At 39.3% G+C, this 18,726-nt stretch overlaps 1 protein-coding gene across 1 annotated transcript in view; it reads right to left on the bottom strand.

Moving 5' to 3' along the window:
- Nucleotides 1-8,534: 8,534 nt before the first annotated feature.
- The window catches only part of LOC121923405 (poly(A) polymerase alpha), a 29,498-nt gene continuing 19,306 nt past the window's right edge, over nt 8,535-18,726 (bottom strand). The window contains exons 14-17 of the mRNA XM_042453815.1: nt 17,618-17,838; nt 16,407-16,469; nt 14,421-14,498; nt 8,535-10,706 (exon numbers count right to left, since the gene is read on the bottom strand). Coding sequence (XP_042309749.1) covers nt 10,611-10,706; nt 14,421-14,498; nt 16,407-16,469; nt 17,618-17,838 — 458 coding nt within the window. The 3' untranslated portion in view covers nt 8,535-10,610. The remainder of the gene's footprint in view (nt 10,707-14,420; nt 14,499-16,406; nt 16,470-17,617; nt 17,839-18,726) is intronic.

Raw genomic sequence — 18,726 nt, 5'->3', positions numbered from 1 at the left:
GAAGCAATTACATATTTAATTATTTAGATAATAAATACAGTAAAACTAGTCCAGTTAGTCAGAAGTAACAACCACCTATTATTACAGTGCTTGGTAATATTATGGCAACTTGTAGCATTACACAACTTCTTGAGAAATCCAGTGTCCTCTGCCTAAGAAAAGAATCTGAGGCTTCACATAGGACAGAGACAACCTGGATCACAAGTGAACTTATTTTATCACTGCTAATGGATTTTAAATTTTACTGTCCTTTGTTTCAGTCTCCACATGGCCAAGAGGGGAGTGACCTCTGCCCTCCAAACTAACTGAACTACAACAGAAACATCTGGTGCAAAATGTAGGCTTGTGACTCCAGTACTTTCACTTTTCTTCTTCTGTATGCCAACATGGTTTGAGTGCTGGACTATGATTCTGGAGAGTCCCCGCTTGGTCATGAAAACCTACTTGGTGACCATGGGCAAGTCAAAGTCTCTCAGCCTCTCAGATAGCAATGGCAAACCCCCTCTGAAGAACCTTGCCAAGAAAACCCTATGATAGGGTCACTTTGGGATTGCCATTGATCAGAAATGATTTAGAATCAAAGAATCATAGAATAATATAGTTGGAAGAGGCCGGAAGGGTCATCCAGTCCAACCCCCTGCCATGCAGGAAATCCAAATCAAAGCATCCCCGACAGATGGCCATCCAGCCTCTGTTTAAAGACCCCCAAAGAGGGAGATTCCACTACACTCCTAATGTTGAGGTGGAATCTTGAAGGCAAACAACACACACACACGATTTTTTAATATCTTTTTCCTGATAAAGAAGCCAGCTTACTTTTTATGCATTTGGGTTGGCCAATAAAGATATCACTTTTTTGTGTATTTTGTATTTTGTTGTATTTTCCTGTTTCTGTGTTTCACCCTCTCCATGGGCAGAATTAATTTGCTCTTCTGCACTATATGCTTTACCTCCAGTTCCAGTACATATTTGTTGAGTCAGTTTGAGTACTATTGTGGTTTGAGTGTGGGGAAATTGGGGGTTGGAGCACACATGTGCCCACATCTCCCCATTTATTTAGCTCTCTGTGTGTTCAGACAAACATTTCAAACAAGGCGTGAATCAGACCAATGGTCTATATAACTTAGTATTTCTTACAGACTAGCTATGGTTCACCAGAGGGCCACTGTCTTTCTCCAACTTACCTGAAGATAGCAAGGGTTAGTACTATGTTTTAGTGTTTGGTTAGATGTTTTGCTGCTGAAAGCCAGTGTGGCATAGTGGTTTAGGTGCTGGACTAGGACTCTGGGAAATCAGAGTTCAAATCCCTGCTTGCCCATGGACAAATTAAACTCTTTCAGCCTCAGAGGAAGGCAATGACTCACACATCCCTAGAACAAACCTTGTCAAGAAAACCCTGTGATAGTACTGCCCTATGGTTGCTATAAGTCAGAAATCAACTGAATGCCTACCACCACCACACCTTTTTTAGCAAAAGTGTTTCTTCTCTCTGCTCCACAGGTATGAAAAAGGAGCTGGCTCTTCACTTCACCTTCAAGCCTGGCGAGTGAGCTGCTGCCACTGGAAAGTTTTTCTCTTGTATGGAGTGGGAAGAGCAGGAAAAGTCCCCTTCTTTCCATGTGTGCCCAAAAGCAAAAAGAGGTTTCATTCTCAGAGGTTTCATTGGTTGAGCTATATCTATATTATAAATCGGGATTACATGCCCCAGTTGTGCATTTCTTTACACTTGTTCACATTGTATCTCAATTGCTATTTGAATTGCAGTTTCCCCAAGTTACAGCTTTGGGAACTTTTCACAACTCATTTTTATTCTATCTAAATGCTCTCAATAATTTGCTGTTGATCAAATGGGGGCACCTCATTGCTCACCCTACCTGAGCAAATGGGTTAAGAAGTACTGGCCTCAGAATGCTGGGGAATCCTGCTGTTGTCCTGTGGCTCCTGGTCAATGTTCCCTTACGCATTTCCAGTTTAATAGAGGGCTGGGAATCCTGCCTGCAACATGGAAGCCAGGGGAGCCCCATCTGGTTCTTGGTTCTTTTGAACCCTAAAAAAAGAAAGAAAAACTTGGCTAACTTCAGCCTTTTCAGGCAAAATCTGATTCTGCGGGCCATTTCCCCAGAAATCCCAATTCCAAAAAGGAGGAGGAGGAGGAGGAGGAGGAGGAAAATGTACCTTTTGGTTACCCAAAATGTCAATTCTGAGCATCACTGGTTGTGCCACTAAAGCCCACAGGGGATTAGAACAGGCCCAAGAGTGTGCCATTCCTATCATAAGATGACTTCTCTTCAAAGCCCATCACAGTTCAGGAGGCTTTGATAAGGAGCTTTTGTCAATGGCCATTTAGAAGTCCAAGTAAGCAATGTCTACTGGATTTCTCGGTCTACATATTATTGACACTGCTTCATGGATTTTGACCTCTAACTTTGAAAAGGCCATCAGTCAAGAGAAAAATCTCAGTTGACTGATCCTATGGGTCTCAAAGCCAATCAAGCCCAGAATAAAGTCATTGAACTATCAATGGAGCGGGTCACATCTTAGCAGCTCGAGATTTGTCTTGCAGTGCATTTGTTTCCAATCCAAGATGCTAATTCTTTAAAGCCTGAAATGAAATGCTCCACAACTAAAAGACCCCAAACCATAATGGATTGCTTCTCAGCCCACGAGGTCTTCTTTGATGGTCGTCCATTGGGGTCACTGTCACTCTAAAAAGAACCGCAGTGGCACCCTGACTTTGGAGCTTACTCTTCAAGTCCAATCTGATGAGCTTCTCATACACAATATTCTTATTTTTGTCCCAGGCCTTCAAAATGATATGCTTGCAAATGCAGTTTCAAATTTATCTGATACTTCTGCTTAAGGTTTGGAATTTTTGCTTTTTGTTCTTTACAAATATACAAGCTGCTTGGAGACTCGTTTGCCCAATATGAGTTTGGTAAAGTGAAATGTCTTACATAGAAATAATAAAAAAATCCAAAGAGAAAAGCAGGGCATACTTTCAGAAGAGGCATTCCTGTCAGCCTGAAATTTATCAATTAGAACTTCTTTTTAAAAAGGAGCAATTTTTGGCAAAGTCAAAATTTGTGACCTCTTTCTGCCAGAAAATATATCCTACCCAAACCTGATTTGGTTACATTCATTTTTCCCATAATAAATATTACAAAAACAAATAAAGAAAAGTCAACATTAACTGTACATTAAAACAAAAACCAAATTGAATTGTCTGAAAAAGTCAAAGTTGTTGCCTTGGTGTGATTAAAATAATAATAATAATAATAATAATAATAATAATAATAATAATAATAATAATAATAGAATGACAAAACAATGTCAAATTGAAAGGGACTATCTGATAAGATAAAGGGTAGGTTTATTAATGGAGAGCTGGAGTCTTACATGTACCTAACAGACTTGACAAAATGCCTAAACTGAGCCAGTTCTCTGCTGGGGGCAGAAATCTTGGCCAAAATGACAAAACACATCCTGTCCCTTCTGGAGAATAGCATTTTGCACATGTCTCTTTTTAACAACTTCATCATCAATCACTTACTAACAACTCCACTGAAGATTAGTGATGTGAATGTTGGTTTTCTTTACTTTTGATAGGAATATACAAAAATTCACAACATTCTTCAAATCTGGGGGGAGGGAGTGTTTCAGAATAAAGATACACAATTGGATAGTGGGGGGGGGGGGGGGATTAAATGGAGAGATTCATGCATCTGTGCCCAGGGATTAAAGGGTTTAGTTCTTCAAAATCTGTGTTTTAATTCCTATGTATTCAGCCACTTGCTGTTGAACTGTGTTTCCTTTCCTTTTTCTTTCTCCCTTTCCTTTAGACAGGCTCATCTCCAACAGCCAAATGGCAAGGAGGCACAGGTGAGCATAGGTGTACCTTTTGAATTTGGCATGTATAATTGAGTGAGAAGGTCATTTCATTTCCAGGAGTTGATCAAATTTCCTACTTTTCTTCATACCCTAATTTGAGATTTTAAACATTTGAAAGTGGGAGCAGCTGAAATTAAAGACAGATTTCTTTACCTGCTACTGCAGAGAGAATTAAAAACAACTTGTACTTTTACCAAAATATTCATGGAGAGCATCTTATACCAGGCATTCTGTGGAAAGGAAGCACTTATACCAGGCATTCCTTAGAAAGGAAGCACTGTAGCCAAAATCTTGACTTAAAAAATGATGCAGGAGGAGAATAAAGTTTTTCAACACAAGAAGCTGGCAAAAAGAAATTCCTAGCTAAAATCCCCTGGATTTGAAAGCACATATTGTGGAAGTGGACAAAGTGGAATACTGGGGCCACATTTGGCCTCCCACGATTGGTTTTGCAGCCTTTAATCCAGTGATGGCGAACCTTTTAGAGGCCAAGTGCCCAAACTACAATCCAAAACCCACTTATTTATTGCAAAGTGCCATGTCCCTCTGGCTTTCTAGTAACAAACTCTGGCAAACTCTGTGCTGGGATGACGGCACATGTGCCCACAGAGAGGGCTCTGAGTGCCACCTCTGGCACGCATGCCATAGGTTCGCCATCACTGCAATCTATCCTCTCTCCTGACTACCTTTCTTCTGACCCTTTAAAAAAAGGTAAATACCCTCTTTTGGAAGCCTCCAGGAGTCATAATTCACTTTTAAAATAGGTTACAACTATTTGATAAAGTATACAGTCTTTTCAAAAACACTTGACCACTTGAGTGTGTAGGTATTTCATTTGAACCATTTTGGGCAGTCTGTTGGCTCTCTAGAGTAGTGCTACTAAAAAATAGTGGACCATGGACTAATGAATTTCCAGGAGAAAAAGGAACCATAATCCATGGGCACAAATATAGTATCAATCTGCCCCATCAGACAGCTTGGGAAATACTAACCCAGAGAGTCTGAAGGGCAAAACATTGGCACCCTGACCCATTACCGATGATGTAGAATGGTCATCACAAGACCATTCTGTGTCTCCTGCTCTTTGTCTTGGTTAATTTTTTTAAGTCTTCACAGTTACAGATACCAATTTGCTGGAAGTCCAACAGGTTAATAAGCTGCCATATACTACAGCTGGCCCTTCATATCCATGGGGGTTCCATTCCGGGGGGGGGGGGGGGGGGGGGGGGGGGCTGTGGATGCCAAAAACTGTGGGACCTCAAATCCTGTGGTTTTTAATGGTGTCACGCCAGGCTCACGTGCCACCATTAGGGACAAAGGGGGCAGGGCCATGCACAGATGTTCAAATCCATGGATGGCAAGCCCATGGTTGGGTTGAGCAGACTGTACCAACATTTGAGAGCCCTGGTTTTGATTTTCTATAGTTACATTTTTTAAAAAATACCACACATACTTCCAACAACTGGGGTATAGTGTCTCGAACATTTAAGATATATGGAAGCCATTTGTTATCCATGGCAACAATTAATGCCAAAAATACTTTAATAGGCACATGTTACAACTTCTTGGCAGACTTTTAATTTAGCTCTTACAATAAACACTACCACTATTTTCCTTTACTAAACAAACATCAAGAGCCAGCGTGCCATATTGGTTTGAGTGTTGGACTGTGACTCTACAGATTAGGGGTTGATTCCCCACTTAGTCATGAAATCCACTGGGTGACCTTGGACAAGTTACATTCTCTGAACCTCAGGTGAAAGCAATGGCAAACCTCCTTTGAACAATCTTGCCAAGAAAACCCATGATAGGTTTGCCATAAGCTAGAAATGACTTGAAGGCACACTACAACAAGACAACATATTTTGATTTAGACTTGCCCCGTCCTCAAAAGATCAACTCTGCAGGGCACTCTAGCTAAAGCACCAATATCACCAATACCTTTCAAAGCACTAATAGTGTCTCTTTCACTGTGCAATCCCTTGTTGTTGCATCAAAGTCTGTGGGATTACTGTACTGCTGGTTTGCTTTATATTGTAGTGTTGCTTTGCATTCTGGTGCTCGTTCATATTTTATTCTCAAATGATTCAGTGGTATATCAAGAGCCTGAAGACACCTACTAGTATATATTTAAACTCTACTGTCTAAAGAGCACTACCTACCTTTTGGAAAGGCATACAAAATCAATGATAAACAGATGTACACCTACTGCTCTTCGTTACTACCAGTATCACCCAGTTTGTTCCAATATATATTTGGATAATGACTGTTCCAGTAAGCTCCCTAGCATTACTTCTGTTTCCTGAATAAAAGTGCCTGGCCACAGAATGACTGCCCCCCACATCATGTATTAGCCCACCACTCTGTCCTCATATTTTTCTGTGTATGTGTGTGTTTTTAATAGATATTTTAATTGTAACATGTTTAATCCTGTTTTAAGGGGGGGAATTTGGGACATAATTTTGTAAATGTAGATTTTAATATGTTGTGAGCCGCTTTGATTGTCTTGTAACAGAAAAGCAGGATATAAATAAGTTTTATTTATTATTTATGTTGTTGTTGCCACTATGCAGTGGCAACATAAGCGATTTCTGATATATGGTGACACTATAAAGCCCCAATAAGGGAGAACAGGTAGGTCTGCATTAGACCTGCAATGTGCACACACAACTGTATGACCAAGCAACTAATGTTCTGCCTAATTTGACCATTTCCAGTCTTTTGTATCTGCTCAGTTCTATAAACGTCCACTTCTTTCAATGATTTTCAATTTTCCTCTTTCTGAACTATAGCTAAACATTCTTCTCCAGATATAAATTCTTATTTAAAAAGAGCAATTTAATAAATATTATGTCTCAACAGACTAATTATTGCACAGCTATTGCATTGATCACAAAACAATTCAGTTTCTTTTCTCTTTGCCTTTAATGTTCATTTTGTTATATATTTATTGAAACACGCAGGGAATTCTTGTTATATATTTACTGAAAGATGTGGGGAATTCTAGATGTACTTAAAGCAAATTAAAATCATTTCCCAGTAGAAATGAAAACTAGATAGTATAGACCATGGACAGAAAAAGAAATACAGATGACCATACCATGACCTGATCTAGATGTGATGACCAAACATTGTGGAATTTAGTAGGAACAATCTTACATTCTAAATTTCATTTAAAAGCCATTAAGGGTTTAACTATCAACCAAAGCAGATGGGACATCCAGCAGTGGTTCACTGTGTTATCTTTTTATAACAAGGCACTGACTCTGAAGTTTGATATCAAAGTTAGCACTATTCTTTTGGTGATGATAATGGCAGATGTTTGATGCCTATAGATTTCAAATACTAGTTTGAACTTTCTCAAATTGCATCTGCTTCCATCAGCAAACTTGTGATACGCTGTTTCTGCAGAACACCAAACTGGTGCTTTAAAGATGATTAAAGAAAACTAAAATACTTGCTAATATTGTTGTGTTAGGGAATAGGAATGACAATTTGTTTTTTTTTTAAAAGACAAGCCTTCAAAAACGTACCCAATTTGTGAGGGACAGAAGAAAAGGAGTTCAAGTTGATTCAGTTTTTGTATATGGGATTTGTACACATCCCATGTTGCCAAATATACATACAATAATGTGTGTGGTGTGTAAATAAAATATACAAATTAAAATATGTATCACATGTATGGCAGTAACAAGTGAATAGTATGCAAAATGCTATATTTCAATTATTATTAACAGTCAGAAATTGAACAAGATAAAAAAGGCTAAAAAAATTGCAGCTAGAGGATTTCCTGTGCATCTGATGACTCCCACTTATATGCTCTTTTCTGTCTTCTCTTCCACTTCTCCCAAAGTTTCCTTAGAAAAGTAGCTCCTGATACAAAATGAACAGCTGGATCAGTGAAAATGCTAAAAGTTCGGGAACATGCAAAGTAGGTTGTTGAGAATCTCACCACTTTCCGACTGTAAAGAAATGACTAATTTAGGACAACTGTTACTAAACTGTCCATAACCTGGAAGGTTAATTGTAAGATACAACTAAACTCTTAAATAAAGGATAAATCAATAAAATACAGTTTAAGAATGCTCAATACCAAATTGAAACTTTTGTGCATTAAGAAAAAAAGCAACCACACAACACATTCACACATTTTACTGTGGCCTATATCTCCTTGTATGGCTTCTTCTAGTTCTTTGTTATCATTGTGTGGAGATCTTAACTACTGAAATGAAAGAAATAGTGCCATCTGCTGGTAATCATACAATTAACAGACTATGTTTACACCTATATAAAGTGACAATACCGATTGTTTAAAAAGTTGGATTTTAAAAGCACAAGCATAAATCCTTTCACTTCACCCCAAATGTTGGCAGAAATGTCCCCCCCCCCCAGTTCATTATTATATATTAAAACACATGCTCTGCAGAAATAATTAAAGGCTACTTAATTGTTCTTTTAAAAATAAATTAGTATAGAAAACAGTTTTCCTTTGCTTTCCTTTGAATAACGTTAACTGATCGTTTCAAAACTAGTTTCCATTTACAAGTTTTATTAAATGTTTTCTTGGCATCATTTTTGTACACAGTTTTTCCAGACAGTTTTAAGTTAGTGTGAGCATTTTAGACATTCAAAAGAAGCCAAGCAACTGTGGGATTGTGCTGTTTTTTTATTGTTTTCCATGGAGAAATACATCATCTGTTTACAAAATAGCTCTTGAAAAATACAAGGAGTACAGATACTATAAAACAAAGCAACTCCAGTCATGAGACACCTACGTACATCATGCGAAAGCAACAGTCTGATCTCCAGGTTATGAAAACTAGAATTAAAAAGTCACTATACAGAAAAGATTCCAAGTTCCCAGCTTGGCAAAACTTGGGTGCAGGTACATGAAACGTTTAATAAAATGGGGGGGGGGGGGGATCCTGATGTGTAAACAAAACGAGACTAAATTTGTGCCTGGCAAGTTCGATCTAAACTCCATAGCTACACAAAATACACAGACAGCTTGTACACTTCAACTGTTAGTTAAACCTTTTGGATTGTGTGGTGGAGCAGGGGGAGAGAGGAACGTGTGGGAGCATCGTAAGGGGGGGGTGGAAGCTGGGTTACAGAAGGCAGTACTGGGCAAGGGCAAGACTTCTGTATACTTGACATTGTAGACAACATGGCAGAAAACAAGATCTTGGTTACTGCACAGCTGGGGAGGTAGGGAATAAAGTACAATCTCTTGACTTTGGAAAATTAACTTATAGGGAACGGGGAAGAGTGAGTATTTTTACTTCAACATGGAAATGCACATGTAGGAGAATTGAGCACAATGCAGGGAAAGAAGTCATTAAACATGCTGATCAGAAAATATGGGAAGGGCAACTTAACCATCCCACTTAATTTTGACTGAATCAAAGTTACATATAGTTTATCTCCATCTGATAATCACTGGCATTCCTCACTTTCTGCTACTTAGTCATAAGAGATTTTCATCTCTTTTAAACAAAGTTGCTGCTAATCAATTTTATAGCTCTACAGAACAAAACAAAGACAACTGTATAAGGAAAGTTTATCAGATCTTTTAAGTGCCTGCAAGAAATGTGATTTTAAAAAAAATAAGCAGGTGAGCTATCTAAAAATAAAATTGTTAAAAATCCTAGGGTAGCAAGATCTCTTTTATATTTAAAATCTGAAGTGTTTGTAATGGAAACAGGACACTCAGAGTATACAAAACTCTCATTTTAGTGATGAAAAGGCCATGAGACAGGGTTATGGTTCACAGGCACAATTTATTTATTGTTTCATTCATGGGGGGAAACATGTCATTTGTGCCTAAGGGCCACAGAGTTGTAGATCTTATGTTAACTGTCATGACCCATTAAAAGAAAAAACACCAGCATTTACCTGGCATTAGTCCTATTTCGTGCATACAAACTGAAACGCATTAAATGTAAAAGCTTCTTTTTTTCCCTCCAAGAAATATGCTGACAGGAATAGGAAAGGAATAAGAAGAAGGCTTGATTAGCTCAAGGGACAATTATTTGCTTTTTGATAACTAATTTGTATGCACTGTAAAATAATCCCATAAATAAAAAATAGACCACTTCTTAATCATGCCCCATCAAATACCCAATACATCTTTTCTCAAACTTCCAACCTCAAGCTTTTGACATTTTCTTTTAAGGGTTTACTGCAGCTTAATGGTAACTGAGCTAGATATAGTGCATACTTTTACTTTCAGTACACAGTATATCAGGCTATTCTCTAATTTGAAGGTCACCGATATTGAAGAATCTCTTCAATAAAAATAAAATCTTTCAAGCTGAAGCTCTAAAATTAGTCATAGTCCAATAAAAAAGTACATAAAAGTGCATTTGAGGGATTCTTTTGCCAGTTTTAGTTCTAGTTTTTCTCTTCCAAACAATGCATCAACATAAATCCAATCAGTAAGTCAAATATGGCTAGAAATAGTATTCCCATTCCTTTTAAAGGCAGTAATCCTTTGAAGTATTAAATGTAACTGTTGCTAACACATTAATAGTACACCTGGCTTCACATATTAACCTGGACTTCCAGATCAAGTGATTACAGCCCAGCAAGGGAAGTGCACAAAATATACCTAAATCCATCTGTGTTCACATTCTTGCCTTGCACCCTCTGTCCTCGGTTTCAGTATTAGAAGACAACAGGTTGAATTGGCAGATACTGTTTATGGACCCCTGAGGTTGGTTTTACCGATTCAATCTTAGTTTTATTGAATTTTTGATAACTGGAATAGGATTTGCAGGGAGAGCAGGGATATCTGAAAGGTCTGTACTGGGTATTTTCTGAATAAGGAAAAAAAGAGAAAAACATTGTTACACATATAACAATTCCAAGCAAAATCAAATTAGGGACATGATAAAAAATATGACAAAACTTATCAGATTAAAATTCACATAATTATAAGTATTTCAGTCTTGCAATAGTTAATGGAGTGCAAGTGGTGGGATCCTTAGGTAGGAGTGAACTCCTGGAGTTTGTTATACATTGGAAAGGAGAAGCCAGGCAAAGTCAGACACATTCCAGACTTTAGGAAAGCTGATTTTAGTAAACTTAGAGAAATACTGGGGGTGATCCCATGGTCAGAAATACAAAAAAAAGAAGGGAGTTCAAGATGGATGGGAGCTTCTCAAGGGGGTGATACTGAAGGCACAATTTCAAACTGTTCCAATGAGAAAGAAAATGGGATGAATGACTAAGGCGGGTTACAGACGGGCAAAAAGGGGTGTGTTCATGACGTCATGAAGGTAGAGCCGTCAGACGGCCCTTACCTGAATGCCGCCATGAACACGCCGCCCGCACGCCCCAAGCGGGAAGAAACGGCATTAAAAAGGTGCTGCTTTTCCCCGCTTCTTTTCTCTATAGTGCGCAGCTGCGCATCTCCGTCTGTAAGCTGCTGCACTGGTACGCCAGAATTGCTACGCCGCTAATTTAAGTTGCCCATTTAAAAGCTCCGTGTCTGCTGCGTCACATAATGAATCGGGGTCCTGGAACATGTGCAGTTTGCAGTCAGGCTTTAATTGCAGCGTCAGCTGCCATGCAGGTGTGGAAGCTGCAGCACAGCTGCAGCACATTTTAAGACTCGTAACCCTAACCCTAACCCTAGATCTGCATGTACTTTAAATATTTACATATGTACAAGGGAGGTGGTGGGGGATGGCAGGGGGACAGCAGTGGCAGCGGCGACAGCTGTGGCTGTGCATTGCAGATTCAGCAAGAGCGCGGGGACCAAAGGAGAGGAGGCATCCATGATGCTGGTGACATTGGCAACGTGCAAGCGGACAAGGATGCCAACACCAGCTGATCACCAGCTGGCAGGAGACCACCTTTGTTCTTGGGCAGGGCGGGGGAAAAAGTTTAAAGGGGCCTGGGCGCTTTAAATGTGCACATATGTTTTCTGCCGCCGGTGCTGAGCGCCGCAGCTGCGCATCCGCCAGCCGGCAAAAGAAGAAAAAAAAAGCCCCGTTTTTGGCCGCCCATGCGGAAGCAGCATCCTCCGAGGCGGCGGTATGGAAACTGCGGGTCAGAAACGGCCCCAGGTGAGGCGTCTTCACTGCCCCCCATGTGGAAGCCCCATACACCTGAGCCACGCCCCTGGGGCAGGCGGTCTGGACACTCCGTATTCAACCGAATACACCTCCAAGACGTCTTCCCTTGCCCTTCTGTATCCCGCCTAAGGAACTTTTAACTGAGCTAAGTTTTAAATGGAAGAAATGGAAAAATGGGGAAATCACCAAAGAGGAATTCAAACAAATAGAGAGCATGTTTAGGGGTAAAGTCAGAAAAGTTAATGCACAGAATGAACTTAAGCTTGCTAGAGAGGTTAGGAAGAACAAAAAGGGCTTTTTTTGGATATGTCCACAGCAAAAGGAAGAAGAAGGAAATGGTAGGGCCACTCTGTAGAGAAGATGGCAAAATGCTAACAGAAGACTGAGAAAAGGCAGACTTGCTCAACACCTTCTTTGCCTCAGTCTTCTCAGAAAAGGAAAAGGGTGCTCAACCTGAGGATAATGGAGCAGAGGACAGAATAGGGGAATTTCAGCACAGAATAAGTAAAGAGATAGTACAGGAATATCAGGTTAATCTAAACGAATATAAATCTCCAGGACCGGACGAACTACATCCAAGGGTATTAAAAGAACTGACAAATGTAATATCGGAGCCACAGGCAATAATCTTTGAGAACTCATGGAGAACAGGAGAAGTCCCAGCAGATTGGAGGAGGCCAAACATTGTACCCATCTACAAAAAAGGGGAAAAAGGGGATCCTAACAATTATCGTCCAGTTAGTCTGACATCAATACCAGGAAAGATTCTAGAGCAGATCATTAAACAGAGAGTCTGTGAACATCTAAAAAGCAATGTCATAATCACAAAAAGTCAACACAGGTTTCAGAGAAAGAAGTCATGCCAGACAAATCTAATCTCTTTTTTTTATATAAAATTACCAGCTTGTTAGATGAAGGGAATGCTGTGGATATAGTATATCTTGATTTCAGTAAGGCCTTTGACAAGGTTTCCCATGACATTCTTGCAAACAAGCTAGTGAAATGTGAGCTAGACAAGGCAACTGCTACATGGATTGTAATTGGTTGACCAGTCGAACCCAAAGGGTGCTCAACAATGGCTCTTTTTCAACCTGGAGAGAAATGACCAGTGAGGTCCCACAGGGTTCTATCCTGGGTCCAGTGCTGTTCAACATCTTTATCAATGACTTGGATGACAGAACTGGGGGTATACTTATCAAATTTGTAGATGACACCAAATTAGGAGGAGTAGCTAATACCCCTGAGGACAGGATCAAACTTCAGAATGACCTGAATAGATTAGAAAGCTGGGCCAAAGCTAACAAAATTAATTTCAACACAGAGAAATGTAAGGTACTGCACTTAGGGCGGAAAAATGAAATGAACAGATATTGGATGGGTGACACCTGGCTGAACGAGACTAAGTGTGAAAGGGATCCGGGAGTCCAAGTAGACCAGAAATTGAACATGAGTCAACAATGCGATGCGGCAGCAAACAAGGCCAATGAGATTTTAGGCGGCATCAATAAAGTATAGTGTCTAGATCAAGGGAAGTAATAGTTCCACTCTATTCTGCTCTGGTCAGGCCCCACCTGGAATATAGTGTCCAGTTCTGGGCACCACAATTTAAAAAGGATGTTGAGAAACTGGAGCGTGTCCAAAGGAGGGTGACTAAAATGGTGAAGGGTCTGGAAACCATGTCCTATGAGGAATGACTTAGGGAGCTGGGGATGTCTAGCCTGGAGAAGAGAAGGTTAAGATGTGATATGATAACCCTGTTTAAATACTTGAAGAGATGTCATATTGAGGAGGGAGCTAGCTTGTTTTTTGCTGCTCCAGAGACTATGACCTGGAGCAATGGATGCAAGCTACAGGAAAAGAGATTCCACCTCAACATTAGGAGGAACTTCCTGACAGTAAGGGCTGTTCGACAGTGGAACAAACTCCCTCAGAATGTAGTGGAGTCTCCTTCCTTAGAGGTCTTTAAACAGAGGCTGGATGGTCATCTGTCGGGGATGCTTTGATTTGGATTTCCTGCATGCCAGGGGGTTGGACTGGATCATCCCTGCGGTCTCTTCCAACTATGATTCTATTTCTTATTTTTAAAAGAAGGGGTGCAAAAATGTAATGTAATATGAAATAAAGGCAACAAATACTATATAACATTTACATAGCTCAATGTGTTTTTCATATTCAGGAAATTCTGGGGCAGTGAGTCACTAATAAGAAATTTATCTGCCATTATGCCAGGAACTCTAGAAAAACTGGAGATTTTTACTAATGGCATGAAAGGTGTGTGGATGATTGGGTCTATACAACAAAGCATAAAACATGTAAAATCTCAACAAAACGCCTATTTGCATCATGGTTTTGTAGGACAAGCATCCCTTGAGTATTTCAAAGTAAAAATTAGCTCTTCAGTTATTAACGTCTTTGATAATTTAGGACTATGAAATGAAAAAGAGGCATCACCTGAGGAGCTTGCAGAGATACTGTTGTTGGAAGCGTTTCTGGCTGAGAAGCCATATCGGATTCTGTATCAAGTAGTTCCTGAAGGGGTGGAAACAAGAACACTGTGCCAGTATACCTCAACTAGATCCCTGCAAAACAGTACTGGCTCATATTCCACTGTGGGGAGGACGGAACCTCTGAAAGGGATCCTCTCAGATAGAAATTAGCATTTTCAGATTGTAGTACTGTACTCGCTATGAAGATATAGTCTGAAAAGGTGCAGAGAAACATCCCTCAACTATGAGGATTTAACAGTTTAAAGGGGAGGAGACACGAGTTCCCCTTCATTAACTTCTGCTGACTCCTGTTCTCTCCCACTTCAATTTCTTATCCTGTTTTCCCTTCGCCATACATTTCTTCCACTGCTCTCTTCAACTGGACCCTTTCTTCCCCACCACCACAACTTGACTTACACTTCCTAATTTACTTCCTTTTCTCTTTTCTTCAAAAAAAAAAAAAAAGGACCTCACTCCTGCCTCTAATTTTTCCCTCTATCTCTAAACCTCTCCTTCCTGTTCATGGTTGTGGACACATGATGTTAAATCGACATGGTTAGGGATTGCTTCTCTGCACCTGTCAGAAAATATTCACATCATGTATTTCAAGCATTCAAAAATAAGTAAATTCCAGCTGAATCTTTTTTTAAAAAAACTAAAAACTGCTGCTGATCACATGAAAAATGTCCAGCAGTAAGTACACAGTGAGCAGTGAAATTTGAATATGCTTGCACCCTCACATCAATGCTCTGCATCACCTCTGCATATAATGCAATTATTTCTAGTATGTAATTTAAATGTAAAGGTAGTTCACACATCAGTTTCTCCACCCTATTATAATTTCTGTGAAGAAAAACATAGCTTTAATTTCCATGTTTTGACTATAATTCATTCTAAATTTATACCACACCCTTCAGTAAAAGTATTCTCAGTACAGCATTACAGTAAACAAATATCAAACAATTTGGATGACACGGGGAGATCTGGTGCTGAACTAACATAACCGTAGATGGCAGACAAAATCTCTTAGTGAGAGTATTCAACAAACATCTCAGTGGAGAGAGTCCTCCAAGCAGCTGCCACCAAATGAAGATTAGAAGGCAGGCGCAACTAAAACAGGAATACATGGGAAAAGATAGTTCTCCAAGCACTCGGGTCCTACAGATCTTTAAAAGTTGTGGCTTTAAAGATTAAACACTAGTACTTTGAACTGTGCTTGGAACTAAACTAGAAGTCAATGAAGCTGTTTTTGAAGGGATAATGGCCTAAATTCTGCTGTTACTCCTGCCCAAAGTAGACCCATTGAATCAACTGGCATTACATGAAGGTTGAATAATGATTCCATAACTGATTGGATGGGCCTACTCTAGTGGACACTAACTAATAGGATGCCAGCCATGGTGTTCCTTAGGACCAGCCCTAGCAGCAGTTCTGCTCTGAACTGAGAAGTCTTCAAGAGAAGTTCCATGTTTAACACTCTGCAGCAATCAAATCTGGAGGCAATGATCTAAAAACTATCATGTATATATGCAAATACCCCAAGTAAACCAACTATTAAAACATCAGTGTTTCTCAGTATCTTTGCTACCACTTGCTTATATGGTCCCACCAACCAATTGTTCTATAGGAGAACTTGTATCACTATGAGCCTAACACAGAACCTTTTCGATTAGTTTCTGCACCAGCAGAATGCTCTGAATAAATTTCTGGTCATTATGCACTGACCAGAGGAAGGAGGAGGGATCTTCATCATGTAATTTTAGGTTTTATGTTGTTTTTATTTTATTTTGCCCCATAGATATCGTTCACATATGACACTCTACAAGATGGCAAGTGCCTCCACAGGACACTCCACCAGCAAAGTGTCTGAATAAATGGATGTACAAAGACACCTTGTGTTTTGTGAGCTATTGGAAAAGAGAGCACTACCTTAGTTTTCATCTTAATTTACCTTAGTTTCCATTTTCTCATGATCACTTATGTCAAGACAGCTAGCATCTTCGTTCACTTCATCCTGTCACAAAATACAACAAAAACACTTCTGAGCATAACAGGCCAAGATAGAAGAATAATCCTGCTCACTGGAATTTAATCAAAAAATCCTATAGATCTGTACTGTCATTTCAAGAGATTGAACTGGGCATTTGATGCAGATATTCAGCTGGATTCAAAGAAATATGAGTAGAAGGAATATATTGGCTAGTAATGCTTCACAAATGCCTATGTAATAGCTATAGTAAGAGTTTATGGAGAGGTATAAATGGTCAGTTGTACAAGACTGCTCATGCTTCCACCTACTAGTTTGCAAAAGAAGCTATTATTAACCTTCTGGTATTCAACGCACTCCTAACATAATTCTCACACTCTGTATTAAAATGAAATACGACCTGGATCTCAACAGCTCACATTCAGTGCCAAGTATAACATACTATAACTGATTCTGAAGGCCTATACACAACAGACCTACATGCCCACACTTTTTTTCAGTAAGTTCTCACTGAATACCTCTTCCAATAAAACATCTGCCAAAGTGCTGGTTATAACATGCTTTTTCGATTGAACTGAAACCAAACAATGGCACTTTCTCCCTGCACTGCACCCTTACAATTCATATATTATTCTAACCTGCTCAAATGTTAGATTTAATTGACTGCTCACACAGATCATCAGCTATTATGGATAACTTATTAACTGAAAAGAAAAACAAAATAAAGACTACTGGTAACACGCATATGATGACCTGTGGAAAAGAGATTGTCTCAGGATGTCAAAAAAAGAGATGATTTTATTCTTGAAAATAGCCCATTGTGTTTCAGCCTAGAAATATTTTTATAGCCTTCTTCAGGGGATCACAACTTTACAGTAAACCTGCAGGGATTCTAAAAGGAGTGTTTCTAAAGTTTACGCCTGGCAACTGATGAACTGAAGAATGCTGTAAAAATATTTCCAAGTTAAAATGTAATGGCCTATTTTCAAGAATAAAATCATCTCTTCTTTCTTTCAACATCCTGAGACTTCTATCTCTTTTTCACAATATAACACCAACTAACCGAGTGGAAGTCTATTAAAAACCCTTTACTACTATCACTACTAAGGAATCACTACTTTGCTTGTCATACCTAGTGACATCCACTAGAAGTCCTAATTAGTAAATAAAAGTACCTCTTCGGTTTTTATTTTTTTGGGTGACTCTTCTTTATGAGGGGATGATGTCCGCTTCACACCTACTACAGGACTAGTTACTTTAGCTGCAGGGTTTCCTGAAGGTCTCTGCGGTTGGTTGACAAGACGGGTTGAAGAAACTACTCTAGAGATGCTAGGCTTTGGTGGTGGAGAGATGGCTGGCTGTGTGGCAGTTTGAGGAATGCTTTCACTTGAAGTCCCTATGGAAACAGATTTTAATAATTATAAACTGACCAAACAGTCTACAATCCCATACAAAAATTAAATTTGGCACTAAAAACACATTCTGAATTACTATATGTGCATGAGCAAAAGTAAGATTTCAACAGATACACCTCACATAGCTTTAACCACAATCTTAAAGCTAGCTACTGGATTTATATAAGCATTTATTTTATTTATACAAGATTTTATGTATTTTTGCCACCCATGAAGGATCAAAAGACATAGGCATACATCCCTTGGCCAAAGACACCTGAGTTTCAAGTCTGAACATAAAATGTAAATGACTATTTACATTATTTGCAACATTTCAGCTTGGCTTCAAAACCAAGATTCTTTAGGAAAGAATCAGATGCCACATAAAACCACACAAAAACAATCTTTGGTATTTTGTGTCAAAAAAGCATGTATCACATCTTCAAGCACTAAAATGCTGGCTGTTCCTGAGCACCTGACTACTGATTCTATACCAGAATCACACAAAGGCAGGTTAATATAATTAAGCATATATTGTGAATCAGAGCCTGGAAAAAATATTTTTTGGAATACTGCTACCAGAATTTCCCAGTCAGCACAGCCACAGAGTGGTTTTTCCACAATCTCATGTAGTTTTATCTGACTACTATCATCTGACAACGACTGTTCCCCCCCCCCCCCAAAAAATTATTGTCCTGATTATCTCAGGAATAGAATGCCCTTGGTGCCTTCTGAATAAACTACCATCATCAGTAGTTCTATGTACGTGTTTGAGCTCCCATGTGTACACTTAATATAGGGAGGGCACATGCTAAAGCACCAACTTCCCATGTCTACCAGTTTCACTTCTGACCAACACAGGACAAATGTCTGCATCACCTTTTGAAAGC

This window comes from Sceloporus undulatus, chromosome 1 (genome assembly GCF_019175285.1).
Source record: "Sceloporus undulatus isolate JIND9_A2432 ecotype Alabama chromosome 1, SceUnd_v1.1, whole genome shotgun sequence".
In the NCBI taxonomy this organism is placed as follows: Eukaryota; Metazoa; Chordata; class Lepidosauria; order Squamata; family Phrynosomatidae; genus Sceloporus; species Sceloporus undulatus.
The sequence above is the reverse complement of the archived record's forward strand: the minus strand, read 5'-3'. Positions and strand labels throughout refer to the sequence as shown.